At 36.8% G+C, this 14,769-nt stretch overlaps 1 protein-coding gene and 1 pseudogene across 2 annotated transcripts in view; both read left to right on the plus strand.

Annotated features, from left to right (window-relative positions):
• Window positions 1–7,631, plus strand: part of LOC145562121 (uncharacterized) — a 35,556-nt gene extending 27,925 nt beyond the window's left edge. For both annotated transcript variants that reach the window (XM_081622302.1, XM_081622304.1), the window contains exons 28-35: window positions 2,180–2,440; window positions 2,523–2,813; window positions 2,919–3,395; window positions 4,109–4,540; window positions 4,729–5,007; window positions 5,218–5,769; window positions 6,493–6,699; window positions 7,258–7,631. In XM_081622302.1, coding sequence (XP_081478428.1) covers window positions 2,180–2,440; window positions 2,523–2,813; window positions 2,919–3,395; window positions 4,109–4,540; window positions 4,729–5,007; window positions 5,218–5,769; window positions 6,493–6,699; window positions 7,258–7,377 — 2,619 coding nt within the window. In that variant the 3' untranslated portion in view covers window positions 7,378–7,631. The remainder of the gene's footprint in view (window positions 1–2,179; window positions 2,441–2,522; window positions 2,814–2,918; window positions 3,396–4,108; window positions 4,541–4,728; window positions 5,008–5,217; window positions 5,770–6,492; window positions 6,700–7,257) is intronic.
• A 1,122-nt stretch (window positions 7,632–8,753) lies between these two features.
• Window positions 8,754–10,514, plus strand: LOC145563361 (pentatricopeptide repeat-containing protein At3g42630 pseudogene; annotated as a pseudogene).
• The last annotated feature ends 4,255 nt before the right edge of the window (window positions 10,515–14,769 follow it).

A 14,769-nucleotide genomic window follows, 5' to 3' on the forward strand; every position in this document is an offset into this window, starting at 1 on the left:
CGCGGATTTTCCCGATTAGTTTCATGGTTCTTGGGTTAGTCAACCCGACAATGGAGCACATGGATACATTAACGGGCATCACCTCCTCTTCCTCTACCGGAGTTTCTAGCGCTTGGAACTCCCCCTCCTCGTCACACTCATCCTCCTCTTCCACCAACAAAACACTTAGCCCCTTGGCGGAGCAAACATGTGTGGGCCCTGTCCATCTTCCGTCACACCTAAAACAGAGCCCCTTCTCTCTCTTCTCTTGTATTTCTTTCTCAGTTAGCTTCCTCACCATGCCATTGAATCTCGTGGTGCTTGGGTTGTTTCTAGATGGGTAAGTTTGGGAGGGTTGGTTAACTGAAGCAACAGAAGTTTGTGAAGTTTGGGTTGGGGTTGGTTGGTAGTTTGGGTTTGTGTTTGGGCTGATGGGTGGGTTATTCCGGATTGGGCTGGAGTTAACAGATCTGGAATATGAAGATTGGGCTGGACCGCTTCCTAGTATTGTAGAAGCGGGGCTCCGATTGAAATACGAGTAGGGTCCGGGTTTGGTGAATGCCCCACCCGTTTTCTTGAGGCTACTGACCCGATTCCTCTCTTCGACCCGTATTGCGAGATCCATGGCATCTTCTAAGGTGAGTGGGTTTAGCATTCGGATCTCCGCCCTAATCTCCTCCTTCAACCCGTTAATAAACTGCCCTTTCATTATACTTTTTGGAACATCAACTAAAGGCGATGCTTTTTCGATGAAAACTCTTCGATACTCCACCACCGTCGTGGTTTGCACCACGGCGAGCCATTGTTCGTGCAAACTCCCCGAATTAACCGGCCGAAATTGACTCAAGATTCGATTTTTCAATTCCTCCCAGCCCACCAATGGACGGCGGCGGCTTTCCCACTGGTACCAACTCAAAGCGTCACCCTCCATGGCTACAACGGCGGCCTGCAACTTCTCCGTCTCCGAGAGCTTGTAAAACTGGAAGTATTGTTCGCTCCTTAAAATCCACCCATCTGGATCAGACCCCTCGAATAACGGCATATCCAACTTCCGAAACCTCCGGCTGCCGTTTCCTCCTTGCTGCTCGTTGTTGAAGTGTCGGAATCCACCCCTGGAACCAGGGTCCCAGTTGCCGATTCGAATGCCGCCCTCACCTGGCTGATTCACTTCTCCCTCGACGTTCGTTTGATTTTGCAATCCCAACATCATCACTCTCATTTCCTCAAAGAACTTATCTTGGTCCTGCTTTAGCGTCTTCTGTATGGAGTTTTCCCCATCACCGATCTTCTCGAGAATCTCCTCAACTCGCTCCTCCAGCGCGGCGACCCTCTCTGGAGTCACTGAAAGCGGCGTCGGAGGCATGCTGCTCTGATACCAATTGCAACGGTAAGCGTGTTTAAATAGAGGTTGGGGAAGGATTTGTGTTGTATTAAAGCTAAAAGCTTGCAAACGATAACATGGCTTTAGGCCATTACTCTCCAAGGGTTTTTCTTACAAATTTCTGAATGAATCTCCTCTCTCTCTGAGCTATTCTATTTATACTACTTGAGGTACAAGGGATTAGCCTATTGCCTTGATTGTTAACAACTACTACAATTTGTCTTATAGCTAATAATAATTACTAGAATAATCTGCCAAATCCTTCAAGCCGTTACTGCTGTGCTCCTTGCATTGTGCCCTGCTGTTGCCCAATCTGTCCTTTCTGTCCTTTTCTCCTGCTGTAAGTTAGGATGTGTGGTGGCGTAGGTGAGTGTGTTGCAGATTACTGGTAAACCTAATGAAGGATCTTTACTGTACAAAATATGTTGGACACTATATTTAAATTTAGTAAAAAAACTCTCGACTCGACTCATTGAAGCATTGCCCAGGGATGATATTTGCCATATATATATTTAAACTCATGACTCATGATTTTGAGTCAGGAAGCATTGCCCAGGGATGATACTTGGCCTAAATATATCCAAACTCATTTAATGACCTTCTTAAGTAGTCTTTCATTTGGGTTTTTGGGGATCATGGGAGGAGAGAGCCCCCATGACTCCTCCACATATAATCAATGTAGATAATCTTGAAGGCATTGTGACTCTTATAATTCCTGTGTATTTAAGTTTATCCTTGATATGGATCTGTACATCGCAATATTAGATAGGAGAGATGCTGTCATCTTACCGACTTGCCTTTTTTTATGTATGCCTACAGGAGGCCTTTGTTAAAATCAGAGAACAAGCAAAAGCTTATCTTGAAATGAAGGGAGAAGTAACCAGTGGGTTGAATCTGATCAATAGCACCAATCTTGAATATTTTCCAGTCAAGCACAAAGCAGAAATTTTTCGTCTGAAGGGAGACTTCTTATTAAAGCTAAATGACTGTGAAACTGCTAATCGAGAGTATTCGAATGCCATCAGTCTTTTCAAAAACCTGCCAAAAGGATGGATTAGTTGGGGAAATTATTGTGACATGGTATGATATTTATTTTTGGCTTCTAATATCTATATTTTATACATTGTTGCTTATTGTGTACAATTTTCTGCTCTTTATTTAGGCATATAAAGAAACACATGATGAAATTTGGCTGGAGTATGCTGTTAGTTGTTTTCTTCAAGGTATCAAATTTGGTATTCCCAACTCAAGAAGCTATCTAGCTCGTGTTCTTTACCTTCTCAGTTTTGATACTCCTAATGAACCTGCTGGAAGAGCATTTGACAAATATCTGGATCAAATACCTCATTGGGTATGGCTTTCCTGGATTCCTCAATTGCTGCTTTCATTGCAGCGAACAGAAGCCCCCCACTGCAAGCTTGTCCTCCTGAAAATTGCCACAGTATATCCACAGGCAAGTTTCTGCGCCCCTTTTAGATATAAAAGAAACATAAATAATAAAGATGGAAAGGTCAAGAAGTTCTCCATGGTTGTGTAACTATTTTTCTATAAATTTCAGGCTTTGTACTATTGGCTGCGCACATATTTACTTGAGCGCCGTGATGCTGCTAATAAATCCGAAATGGGGAGATTGGCTATGGCTCAGAACAGAATGCAGCAGAACCCTTCTGCTGGTGGTCCTAATTCACTTGGTTTGAGTGATGGGGCTACAAGAATGCAAAACCACGGTGTTATATCATCAGAGAATCAGGTTCATCAGGTGTCTCAATCTGGTAGTGGTATCAACTCTCATGATGGTGGAATTATAAGCGGTCAGGAGTCAGAGAGATCTGCTGCTGGGGAAGGAGGCACTGTATCCGGTAGTGAATCACATCTGCCACACAATTCGTCAAACATCAATGATGGTGGTCAGAATGCACTAAGACGTAGTGGTGCTATGAGTTTGATGGCTTCTGCTGCCAGTGCTTTTGATGCTGCAAAGGATATAATGGAGGCTCTTAGGAGCAAGCATACTAATCTTGCCAGCGAACTTGAGGTGCATAATTTTATGCTTTTATTATGTTTCTGTACACTAATCACTAATCTGACATAACATGTGCTGCACTCAAATTACCTCTCTATTAAGGTTGTTAGCTTGCAACTGTTTTCTGATTACTTTTCATTGTTTTCAGTACTCGTACTGTAATATTCTCTATTATTACTTTGAGTTATATGTATTACTCATCTCCTTTATTTTTATTCATCAACACTCATAGATGAACTTTATGTCATTGTGTGGTATTTTGCCCATAATTCATGTTTTCGGGCTCTACCTATGATATAAAATTATCTCATGTAATGCTGTACACCATCCCATTGTATATTCCATGACTTAATTCATGTGCTGTGATGAAGTTTGGAACAAAAAAGTCGTGTATATAAATGGTGTGGATGAGTGTGAAATTAGTAGAGAGAGGGATGAGATATTTTCATTTCATGAGTGATGATGTTCATAGGGTGCATATGAGTGAGGACAAAATTTGCTGATCTTGTGTTGGTCTATGAACACAGCTGTTGGTCCTAGATGCATATTTTGTGACAATCGGCTCTACCCCAATCCTTACACTGTCCCTGCCTGCATCATGGTTTAATATAATGATGTGTTTTTCTTGCTTCCAAGCTCCTTTTTAATGTGTACCTGGCGTTTGACGTATAAGTTTTTCAAGGTTTCTAATTTTGTTTTTGTTTCGTATACGATACATTTGGCAGATTTTGCTCACGGAGATTGGATCAAGGTTTGTCACTTTGCCAGAGGAGAGACTTCTAGCAGTAGTTAATGCTCTGCTTCATCGGTGTTATAAATATCCTACTGCAACTACTGCAGAGGTTCCTCAGTCTCTTAGGAAGGAGCTTTCTGGTGTCTGTAGGGCTTGCTTCTCAGCTGATGCTGTGAACAAGCATGTGGAATTTGTGCGAGAGTACAAGCAAGATTTTGAACGTGATCTTGATCCAGATAACGCTACTACCTTCCCAGGAACACTTTCTGAACTCACTGAGAGATTGAAGCATTGGAAAAATGTTTTGCAAAGCAACGTTGAAGACAGATTTCCTGCTGTGCTGAAGCTTGAAGAGGAAAGCAGGGTTTTACGTGATTTCCATGTTGTTGATGTTGAGGTTCCTGGGCAGTATTTTACTGATCAGGTATGAACAATACTCATAAGAATTACACGGCATGACCAAGCCAAGAATCAACTTTTTTCTATATCGATTTCACTGTGCCAGTAATTTTTTTTGTCATAGTTTCCTCCACTGCTTTTTTTCTTCCTTAATTTGTGCGTTGCTGTTTTTTTTTTCTTAATTTGTCAACTGATTCCTTTCCATAATCGTAGGAAATTGCACCTGATCATACAGTAAAGTTAGATCGGGTTGGCCCCGATATTCCAATAGTACGAAGGCATGGTAGTAGTTTTCGTCGCTTGACGCTAATTGGATCAGATGGTTCACAGCGTCATTTTATTGTCCAAACATCCCTTACTCCAAATGCTAGGAGTGATGAACGCATGCTTCAACTGTTCCGTGTGATGAATCGCATGTTCGATAAGCACAAGGAGTCTAGAAGGCGGCATATCTGCATCCATACCCCAATCATAATACCTGTTTGGTCCCAGGTGATTTATCCTCACCAGTTTATTTTTTCTTATCTTATAGGAGTAGAGGTACTAATAAGTTGCTTTTGATTAAATCCTTAAGATACATTCTCTTGAAAGCTGCAAATGGCTGGCCCCTTAATTTATAGCATTGGCTTGTTAGGGATTTGTTCCTGAAATTTGTTGCTTCCATCATCCACCCTTACTTTAGTATTGATTGCTTTGGATCAGGTTCGCATGGTAGAAGATGATTTGATGTACAGTACATTACTTGAGGTTTATGAGAACCATTGTGCAAGGAATGACCGTGAAGCTGATCTTCCCATTACCATTTTTAAGGAGCAGCTTAACCCGGCTATGGCTGGTCAAATATCACCAGAAGCTATTGTTGATCTCCGCCTCCATGCTTATAATGAAGTTACAAGGAGTCGTGTGCCTGATAACATATTGTCACAATTTATATACAAGACTTTGCTAAATGGAAACCATATGTGGGCTTTTAAAAAACAATTCGCGACCCAGTTGGCTCTCTCGTGTTTCATTTCATACATGCTGCAAATTGGGGGGCGTTCCCCTAATAAAATTCTATTTGCTAAGAACACGGGCAAGATTTTTCAGACAGATTTCCACCCAGCATATGATGCTAATGGGATGGTTGAATTTAATGAGCCTGTGCCATTCCGTCTCACTAGAAATATGCAGGCTTTCTTTTCTCATTTTGGTGTGGAGGGACTCATCATCTCTGCTATGTGTGCTGCATCTCAAGCTGTTACAACGCCAAAGGTAAGAAACCTACTCATCTGTTTATATTATCACCAGGGAACTATGAATATGCATTACATTTGTTTCACTGTCTTGTTTGTGTTTATTGTAATAATGAAGTGATGTACCTTTTTTTTTTTTTTTGAAAGAACTTAAGTGATGTACTTTGATACAAAGGCGTATAAATCTTTTTTAAGTTTTGGGTGTTTAAAAAAATGATTCTGGGTTTGTGGTTGGGCGTGCGGGGGTTGGGGGTGGGGGGGTTCAGCAGGATGAGTGTGCCAAAACATTCAGCAAGAGGTAAGACATCCTTCCCAAATGTGCAATGGAAATTCAACCCAGATGGGTGGAAAACCTACCTAGGACCTTATCTCTAGAGGGAAGATAGTGGCTTTTTATGCGTTCATTAAAGGCATTATATCTTACACTTTAATTGTTTTTTTTTTTTTTTTTTTTTTTTTTGACGCACACTTCAATTGTTATTAAAGGCTAAGGGTCCAGCTATTTCTTAACATATTGATGACATGTTTACTTATATTTAGTTATGGGGGTCTGTCCATTAATTGAATAGATAAATGCCGCAACAATTATGGAATAATAAAGAATTCAATAGTATAGCTAATGTTCAAAATAGCTCCATCTTTGAAGTTTAGAAATTAGCAGGATTACATGGGAGATATTGTGTGCTATTATTATGCTATGGTAGATTTGATGCCTTTACTCAAAATTATGTGTAATATGCAGCAAAACCAGCATATGTGGCATCACTTGGCTATGTTTTTCCGTGATGAGCTGCTGTCATGGTCTTGGAGAAGACCACTTGGAATGCCTTTGGCTCCCGTTCCTGGTGGTGGTCTAAGTCCAGCAGATTTCAAGCACAAGGTGACAACAAATGTCGAGCATGTTATTGGTCGTATCAATGTAATAGCTCCCCAGAGTTTGACTGATGAGGTAATGGGACAGGTTTTCATCCCTTTTTTAGAAGTTTTTTCAACATATACAAGAAGATACTGGACTGATATAGACATATAGTTGAATGATAGATTATTTGCATGAGCATTTAATCTTTGTTGATATGATGGATCGGTAGTGATTATAAAGATGAGTTTGAAGCTAGGTAACATTCCTAGGAGAGTAGGTGTGTAACATGCCATACTTTCAGACATATGTTTTGCATATATATGCTCCATCCATCCCATAAGGTATGCTAGTGTTTTCCCATGTAGAAAGAAAAAAAGGAGGCGAAAGAGCTCATTGCATATGCAAAAGCTTTCAGATTGAGGATATTAAGATATGAAGATAGAATGTATTCCCTTTTCTTTTGTACTAGTATATTCTTGGATGTAAGCTTGTTCTCCCTACAACTTCCCTTACTGTACTGGTGGTCATGGCTGAATCTTTTGACCTGGAGTCTCCATGATGTGGATCTCCTTAATTCCTTATGCTTGTTGGGAAATCCCTCATTCCTTTGGTTAAGTTACTAAAGTGTTCTTTTGTGTTGGATTGCAGGACGAGAATGCCATGGACCCCCCGCAGTCTGTTCAAAGGGGTGTGGCAGAGCTCGTTGAAGCTGCATTGAGCCCTCGAAATTTGTGCATGATGGACCCAACTTGGCATCCATGGTTTTAATCTTTGCACAATGTACAGTTTTGCTAAAATCTTGATCATGTTTGATATAGGCTTCTGCCAATTGTATATATAATGTACATATGTAGTTCTATAGTTGAAATAGGTGATGGGGAAGGCGAGTACTTGCAGAATTGCATGTTTAAATTATTCATCCGTCTGTAGTTGTCCCCTTATGTTTTATTTTGATTTATGAACAATGGAATTTATACACTCATTTTGAGCTTAATTATATCTACCTTGTAGTGCTCGTTTAAGTCCGTACAAATATGGTAAAGCTGGAACTCTCTTCAAATCTCTCTCTTTTTTTTTTTTTTTTTTTTGTTTTTTTGACAAAGAGAACTTCATAAATAAATTACAAATTACAACCTAAGATAACTAAACAAAGAAACTAAAACCAACCAAACACACCTAGCTAAACACACAAACACTAAGAAAAACCTTGTGTATTGTGTGGTAGATCTGATACACCCAAACCAACCCACATACGGGGTATTGCCACTTACCAGTAGAAGAAACCCGAAGTCAATGAGAAGGACCAGAAAAGCCTTGCAACATACCAAATACCATGAAGCCTGGACAACCAAAAGATTTTTACCAAAAGAGGAAGGATGATTCTCCCGCTGGGGCTTACTCTCAGTCTCAAGGAAAAGCTTTTATGACTGGGCGGACATATCGAATAGTCGGAGAGAAGGAATAGACCTAGGTATCTGGACCAAGAGTTGCCATTAGCCCATTACTGAAGAACTCTCTTCAAATCTCGTTCATTTTGTTGATTTATTGCTCACTTCATATGTTAAAATAAAAATTAGGCCATTATTTGAAGTATGCCAATCATGCTTTTTTTTTTTTTTTTTTTTTTTTTTAAAGTAAATCCAACTCATAAAAACATGCATACATCTACGAAAGAAATTGAATTTACAAGTTTTTCGGGAAAAAAAAATAAAAATTGAATTTACAAATTTATAACCATTTCTTTGTTGCCCTACTATGCCGAAACCTCTCACAGGTTCTCCCGGTTCAAGTTAGAGGACTAGGTATTTTGGGTGAGGTGAAAGGTAAGGGAATACCCACCCCAAAATGCCTCTAGTGGGATTTGATTCCGCAAGCTCAAGGTTGTGACCAAGCTATACTTGGTAAAAACGGAAGATCAAAAATACAGTTCATCAATTTGTTGTTGGCTTGTTGCTATAAGGACGATTTTTGTTTAATTCATCTGAATATCTAATTGAAATTGAACAATTGATAACCTTTGCCATTCTTTGCCAATGAACAAACAATACTCCCATCCATACTAAACCCAAAATACTTTACTAATCCCATATTCCCATCATCTAATGGGGGAAATCACTACAAAAATATAATGCTATTAACGAAAATAAATAAAATTGAAAATTTTCGAATAAATTTGACAATTATCCCTCTTTTCCTTTAACATGAACCACATATCACTCACCACTATTCCCTCTTCACCACCTTCTTTCTTGCATACCACCATAGTTAGTGGTTTATAAATTACTCATTTCTTGTATACATTTTTTTTTTTATATCAATCAGAAAAATGGGAGTTTGCCATTTATCCCCTGATTCTATCTTACCATGGAAATTGCTTCAAAATTCTACCAAACAAACTCATTCATATAACAAACTAATACCCACTTCACCATTAACAAAGATGATTAATCAACACAATCAAACTAAAATCTTGAGCATCAATCATTCTTCATCTTCTTGTTCCCAGATAACTACAACTAATTCTGGGTATTATTCAAATTCTACTGATTTTGATTCTATTTTGTTATTTTGTGCTGAAAATGGTTATGTTGAAGAAGCTCAGATATTATGGGATGAAACCCTAAACAGTTCTTTTACTCCTAGTTTTCATTTAGTTTCATCTATTATTACTGCTTATGCAAAAACTGGCCATTTTGATCTTATTTCTGAGATTTTGACTCAAATTAGGAATAGAAGCTTTAGCTGGTTGCCACAGGTTTATGCTCTTGCAATCAAATGTTTTGGGGCCGGGGGGCGGCTTGATTGTATGGAACAGACATTGAATGATATGGTTTCAATGGGTTTTCGAGTCGATTCTGTAACTGGAAATGCTTATGTAGTTTATTACAGTATGTTTGGTTCGTTGGCAGAAATGGAATTTGCATATGGTAGGTGTAAGAAGTCTAGAATTCTCCTAGAAGAAGAAGGAATTCGCGGTGTTTCAATGGCGTATATTAAGGGGAATAAGTATTATGCACTAGGGGAGTTCTTAAGGGATGTGGGTTTAGGCAGGAAGAATGTAGGAAATCTTTTGTGGAACCTTTTGTTGCTTTCTTATGCTGCTAGATTTAAGATGAAGAGTTTGCAAAGGGAATTTTTGGCAATGTTAGAAGCAGGATTTCGGCCTGATCTTACAACGTTTAACATCAGGGCATTGGCCTTTTCGAAGATGAATTTGTTTTGGGATCTTCATTTAAGCCTTGATCATATGAGGCATGAAAATGTTGTTCCTGATCTTGTGACTTATGGTTGTTTGGTTGATGCTTATATGGATAAACGGATGGGAAGGAACTTGGATTTCGCTTTGAAGAAGATGATCAACTTGGATGACTTTCCATCTGTTGCAACTGAATCCTTTGTGTTCGAGGCGATGGGAAAGGGTGAATTTCATATGAACTCAGAAGCCTTTATGGAGTTCAATAGGGATAAAAGATGGACTTACAGGAAGCTTATTGGAGTACATCTGAAGAAACAACATCGGAGTAACCAAATCTTCTGGAGTTACTGATTGCACATGTAATCTCTGTTGCCAAAAATTAACTAGTATTATCATCGTTTGTTTGGTAACTATAGCTTGCATAGTTGTATGTATACTGTTTGTGTATAAAACTTAACTTACCAAATGAACAACTATGATCTTCTTATAACATTTATACTGATTTACACCAAATCTTCTGGAATTACTGATTGTATATAACTAATGTTGCCAAATCGACTAGTATTATCATCTTTCGATCAGTAAGTTCAGCTGATATATAGTTGTTGTAAGAACCAGACTAAACCAGTATTATCATATTTTATTCAGAAACTTCAGCTTGTATAGTTGTATGTAATGAACTAGTATTATCATCATCTTTTGTTCGGTAAATTCAGCTTGTATAGCTTGTATGTAATGAACCAGTATTTCTGTAAGGCTCGATAGTCAATACTAAACTACTGTTTTTTTTGCCATTTATGGTATAAGCACAGGGGGAACCAACTAGGTGGAATGATACACTGCTTGCATTAGCAGGGACAAAAAATTCAAGAGAGCAGAGGTTAGTTGCTGCTGCCGCATCCTCCTCAGCACAATCAGGAATGACAAAATGCATCTTGAGACCCATTGGCCACAGCCATATCAATTGCATATTTTGCTAGTTTATGAGCCACCATATTGCTTTCTCATTTCGATGGAACAGTGACTAGCAGAGCAATTGTGCAGGTCATGTTACAGTCACAAAAGAGATGAGTGATGCAAAGTTGTGTGCTTTGAGTGCATGGCTTATAGATTCAGGTGCTAGTGATCACTTTACAGAGAGCAAAGAAATTATGAGCAATGTTAGAACTCAAAGAAGTTAGGTTTACTTGATGGAAGTGTTAAAACTGTTAATGGAGTGGGAAATGTCAATGATTTTAAGCATAACTTACCAATCAGTAAGTCAACTTATTGAGAGTAGAAATTTGAGGCTGTTGTTTGATAATTGGTAAATTTTTTGTTAAACTCAGTAATTAATTTTCCAAAAGACAACACAACCATCATATTACATTAATATTACTCAATTTTTCTTGAGAATTAAACCCCCGGCTTCTTGAAGAGAATACAAAATACAAACTTCCAATACAATCACTCATAATTAAAAATTAGGATTATTGAAACAAAACTAAGCGAGGAAATATGATCATATCTCAATAAGCCGAGGAACTACGATTTTATGTGGCGATCTATTCTCCCAATTCAACATCAGCTGTTGGGGACTCTTTACAGAATCTTCTTGGGGACCACAGGTACACCACAACTATAGCAGCCAACGCGAGAACAACCAGCGAGACCAAAATGGTGTTTCGTGTTTTAATACTAACTCGAAATTTAGTGCTGTTTGAAGAACTCACATCCACATCCAACCCATTAGGAGCCTGTGATTCCTCCGTTTTTGCGATGCAGGTTGGGGGCCTTCCAGCAATCCAAGCTTTCTCTCCTTCAAATCAAAGCGAATACTGTATTAATTTGGAATCAATCAAGAAAAAAGTTGTATAGTGCAGATTGCAGAACAAATGAAAAAAATAAACCCCCAAATTCTCAAAATTCCAAATCAACTCAAAATCTAATATATATATATATATATATATATATATATATATATAATAATAATAATAATAAATTTTAGTGGTAGCCAATTAAATACGAGATTATTAATTTCTTTTTGAATTAAATAATTTAAATGATACGTAAGCAAAATTGGCGAATGAGATTTTCTAGTTTAAATTAATTAGGTATAAAATATTATCTTTTGAAATCAGTAATTTTATCTAAATATATAACAAATTTAGCATATATATATATATATATGTATTCTAAAAAAAAATTATAACAAACCGTGCATCGCACGGGTTTCATCTAGCTATTAGAAAATACAAGTTAATATCCTATATAAACAAAAGTTGTTAATATAGGGGTATAATAGTCATTTTCATTAGTTATTTATGGACAAGACAGTAAATTCAGCAACATTATTAGAGCTTCAAGCCTTTAACCATGGAGGTCTGCTTCAACAATGGAGTTCAATGTCCGCTTCTTCACCAGCACTACAATCGCCGCTTATCACAATGAACCACTGAAAGAATCATGATATGAGCAATTTAATAGTTAAATGGTCTTTACCTTCTTCAATTTTTTTCAAACCCCACCGAATTGAAGCTTTCTTCAACCTCTAATATATGCTCCATTGTTAAAGCCCAGGTACCCTTGAGAATACCTACCATTCCCTTAATTTGTGTATTTTTTCTTAGGGTTTTCTTTAAATTTGATGGCGAAGTCACCGTCGGGCATCGTGTCGGCGTTCATGGAAGAAGGGGTTGTTGGTGGTGTTGATAGAGGAAAAAGAAGTAAGGGTATTGTGCCATTTTTTAAAAGAAATTTGTCTAAATTAACTAATTTTTAAAACATATATGAAAACTAAAGTTTGGTATCACTTGATGTTTTTTTATTTCATAAAATAAATAATTCCAGATCGAAATTGAAAAGTCAGAAAGTGGAGGTGATATTGGCAGGCTGAGTCGAAATTTTTGTGACCAAACCTGCTCAAAATAGTCGAATCGTGCGGGTTTTTAGAGCTTGGCCTAAAAAATCAACTAAATATGCATAAAAACTCATTTTCAAATCTGTCCAAAAAAATAAATTTTCAGGCTGGGCTGGGCTAACTTTGATCACCCCTATCAGAAAGTATAAATATTAAAAAAAAAAAAAGTTGATTTTATTTACCAACTAGGTTTGGTGTCGGTTATTTTCATTATTATTATCGATTTAATGTTATAATTAATTGATATAATATAATATATAAACTATCTAAATTTGTCATGGACAAAAATAAAGTATTTGACATAATAAGAATGCAATATCATGCTTAATTGACATTATTATGTTTCAACCATATAAGAAAATCTATATTAGGCTATTTGCAGAATATAGAAAGATAAAGATTAAAATTTATTATAGGAATAAAAATGTATAAAATAAAATAAATTCCTAAAAAACCATAGAAAGAAGAATTAACAAAAGGGAGACGATTTGATAAGTTTTGACAAAATATCATATGCTTATATACTTATCAGTGATTATATTGTAATGTCTTGTTTTTAGTCATTAACTTTTGTCTATGTCAATTGTATCCTTGAAATAGATATTATGTTTGCCACACAAAAACTTATAGTAGAAAATTGCATTTTTAAAAAATATTTTACAAAGATTATATTTTGTGATTATATTTTCCATATTAGTTAATTGAATATCAATATTCTCTCAAAAAAAAAAAAAAATTGAATATCAATATTTAAAAAAAAAAAGGTAAATATCATTTCTATTTATATAGTAATTAAATTTTACAAATAATTTCGTTTACTGAACTTTCTATTAAATTATTTTTTAAAACAAAATACTAAGGACACACCAGAAATTGACATACGTCATTAGTGGTGTGTCTTTTAGTATATAGTTATGAAGTTATGATGATTGATGATTTGACATTTTTAGATAAAATTATAATTTTACCCTCCCTAATTGCTTTTCGCCAAATTATCATAACAAATGCTACGCTACGTATTAACTTTATCACGTAAATCAGATTACATCAAACACACAAATTCAAGCACAATTTGTGCAAAAATAAAAAATAACAATTACAAATATATGTATTGAAGTTGTTCTGCAAGTGATTATTAGCCAGTTTCACATTGTTATCCATATTATTTTCAAAATAGTTTTACCAACATTTTTCATTCTAACTCCCGCAAGTTCGTTTCAACCAAAACTCTAATTTACTTGTGATTATCCAGATATTATTCACAAGAGTGCTCCCAAAATGGATAGCCATACTTGTGCCATACCTTTGTTGCATTGAGCAGAGCTTTGAGGGATAGCCGACGTAGGGCTTTGAGTGAACATCAAGAACCTCGGTTCAACAGAATCAATACCAGGCTCTGGTTCAGTCCAAGTAGTTAAAGCAGCAGTTGGCTGCATTGCGATGAATGCTAGTGCAGCAAATCCAGCAATAGCACATAACAAAAGTTTGTTAACCTTTTTCTTGGAGATTGATGACAAGGCTACGAAAATAATGTTAATTTTACGGGTCAAGAATTTGGCTTTAAAGCAGAGGTTTTTGGTTCTTTGAGTTTATTTATTTATTTAATTTAATTTTTTTTTTTTGGTTCTTTGAGTTGAGAAAATGATGATTTGGTACGCTGAAGAAGTATAAATAGGAGCCACCACTTGATTGGACACGCTTTCATTAGGAATGCTCCAATACATTTTACATTTTATGAAAGCAAAGTCGAAAATCGAATGAGGTTCTGTTTAATGTTGTTACTCTCAAAATGCTTTTGGCACATTGAAGATCCACCTTAGCAACTAGAGACTCTTATGCTTCAAACTTTCAAGGAACTTTCAAATATTGTTTACTTTTTCTAGTTCATAGTCGATCTACACCGTACCATATGCTTTTTGACACATACCGTACCATATGCTTCTCGCAAGTGGAATCTGAAAGCTCGCCTTATCAAATCGTTTAACATTTAAAATACGAGATATGGTCGAAAAATATGGAAAATAGTTTTAATTGACGCTATGGTAAACCATTATTTAATTTCTCT

This window comes from Chenopodium album, chromosome 10 (assembly GCF_948465745.1).
Source record: "Chenopodium album chromosome 10, dcCheAlbu1.1, whole genome shotgun sequence".
Taxonomy (NCBI): Eukaryota; Viridiplantae; Streptophyta; class Magnoliopsida; order Caryophyllales; family Amaranthaceae; genus Chenopodium; species Chenopodium album.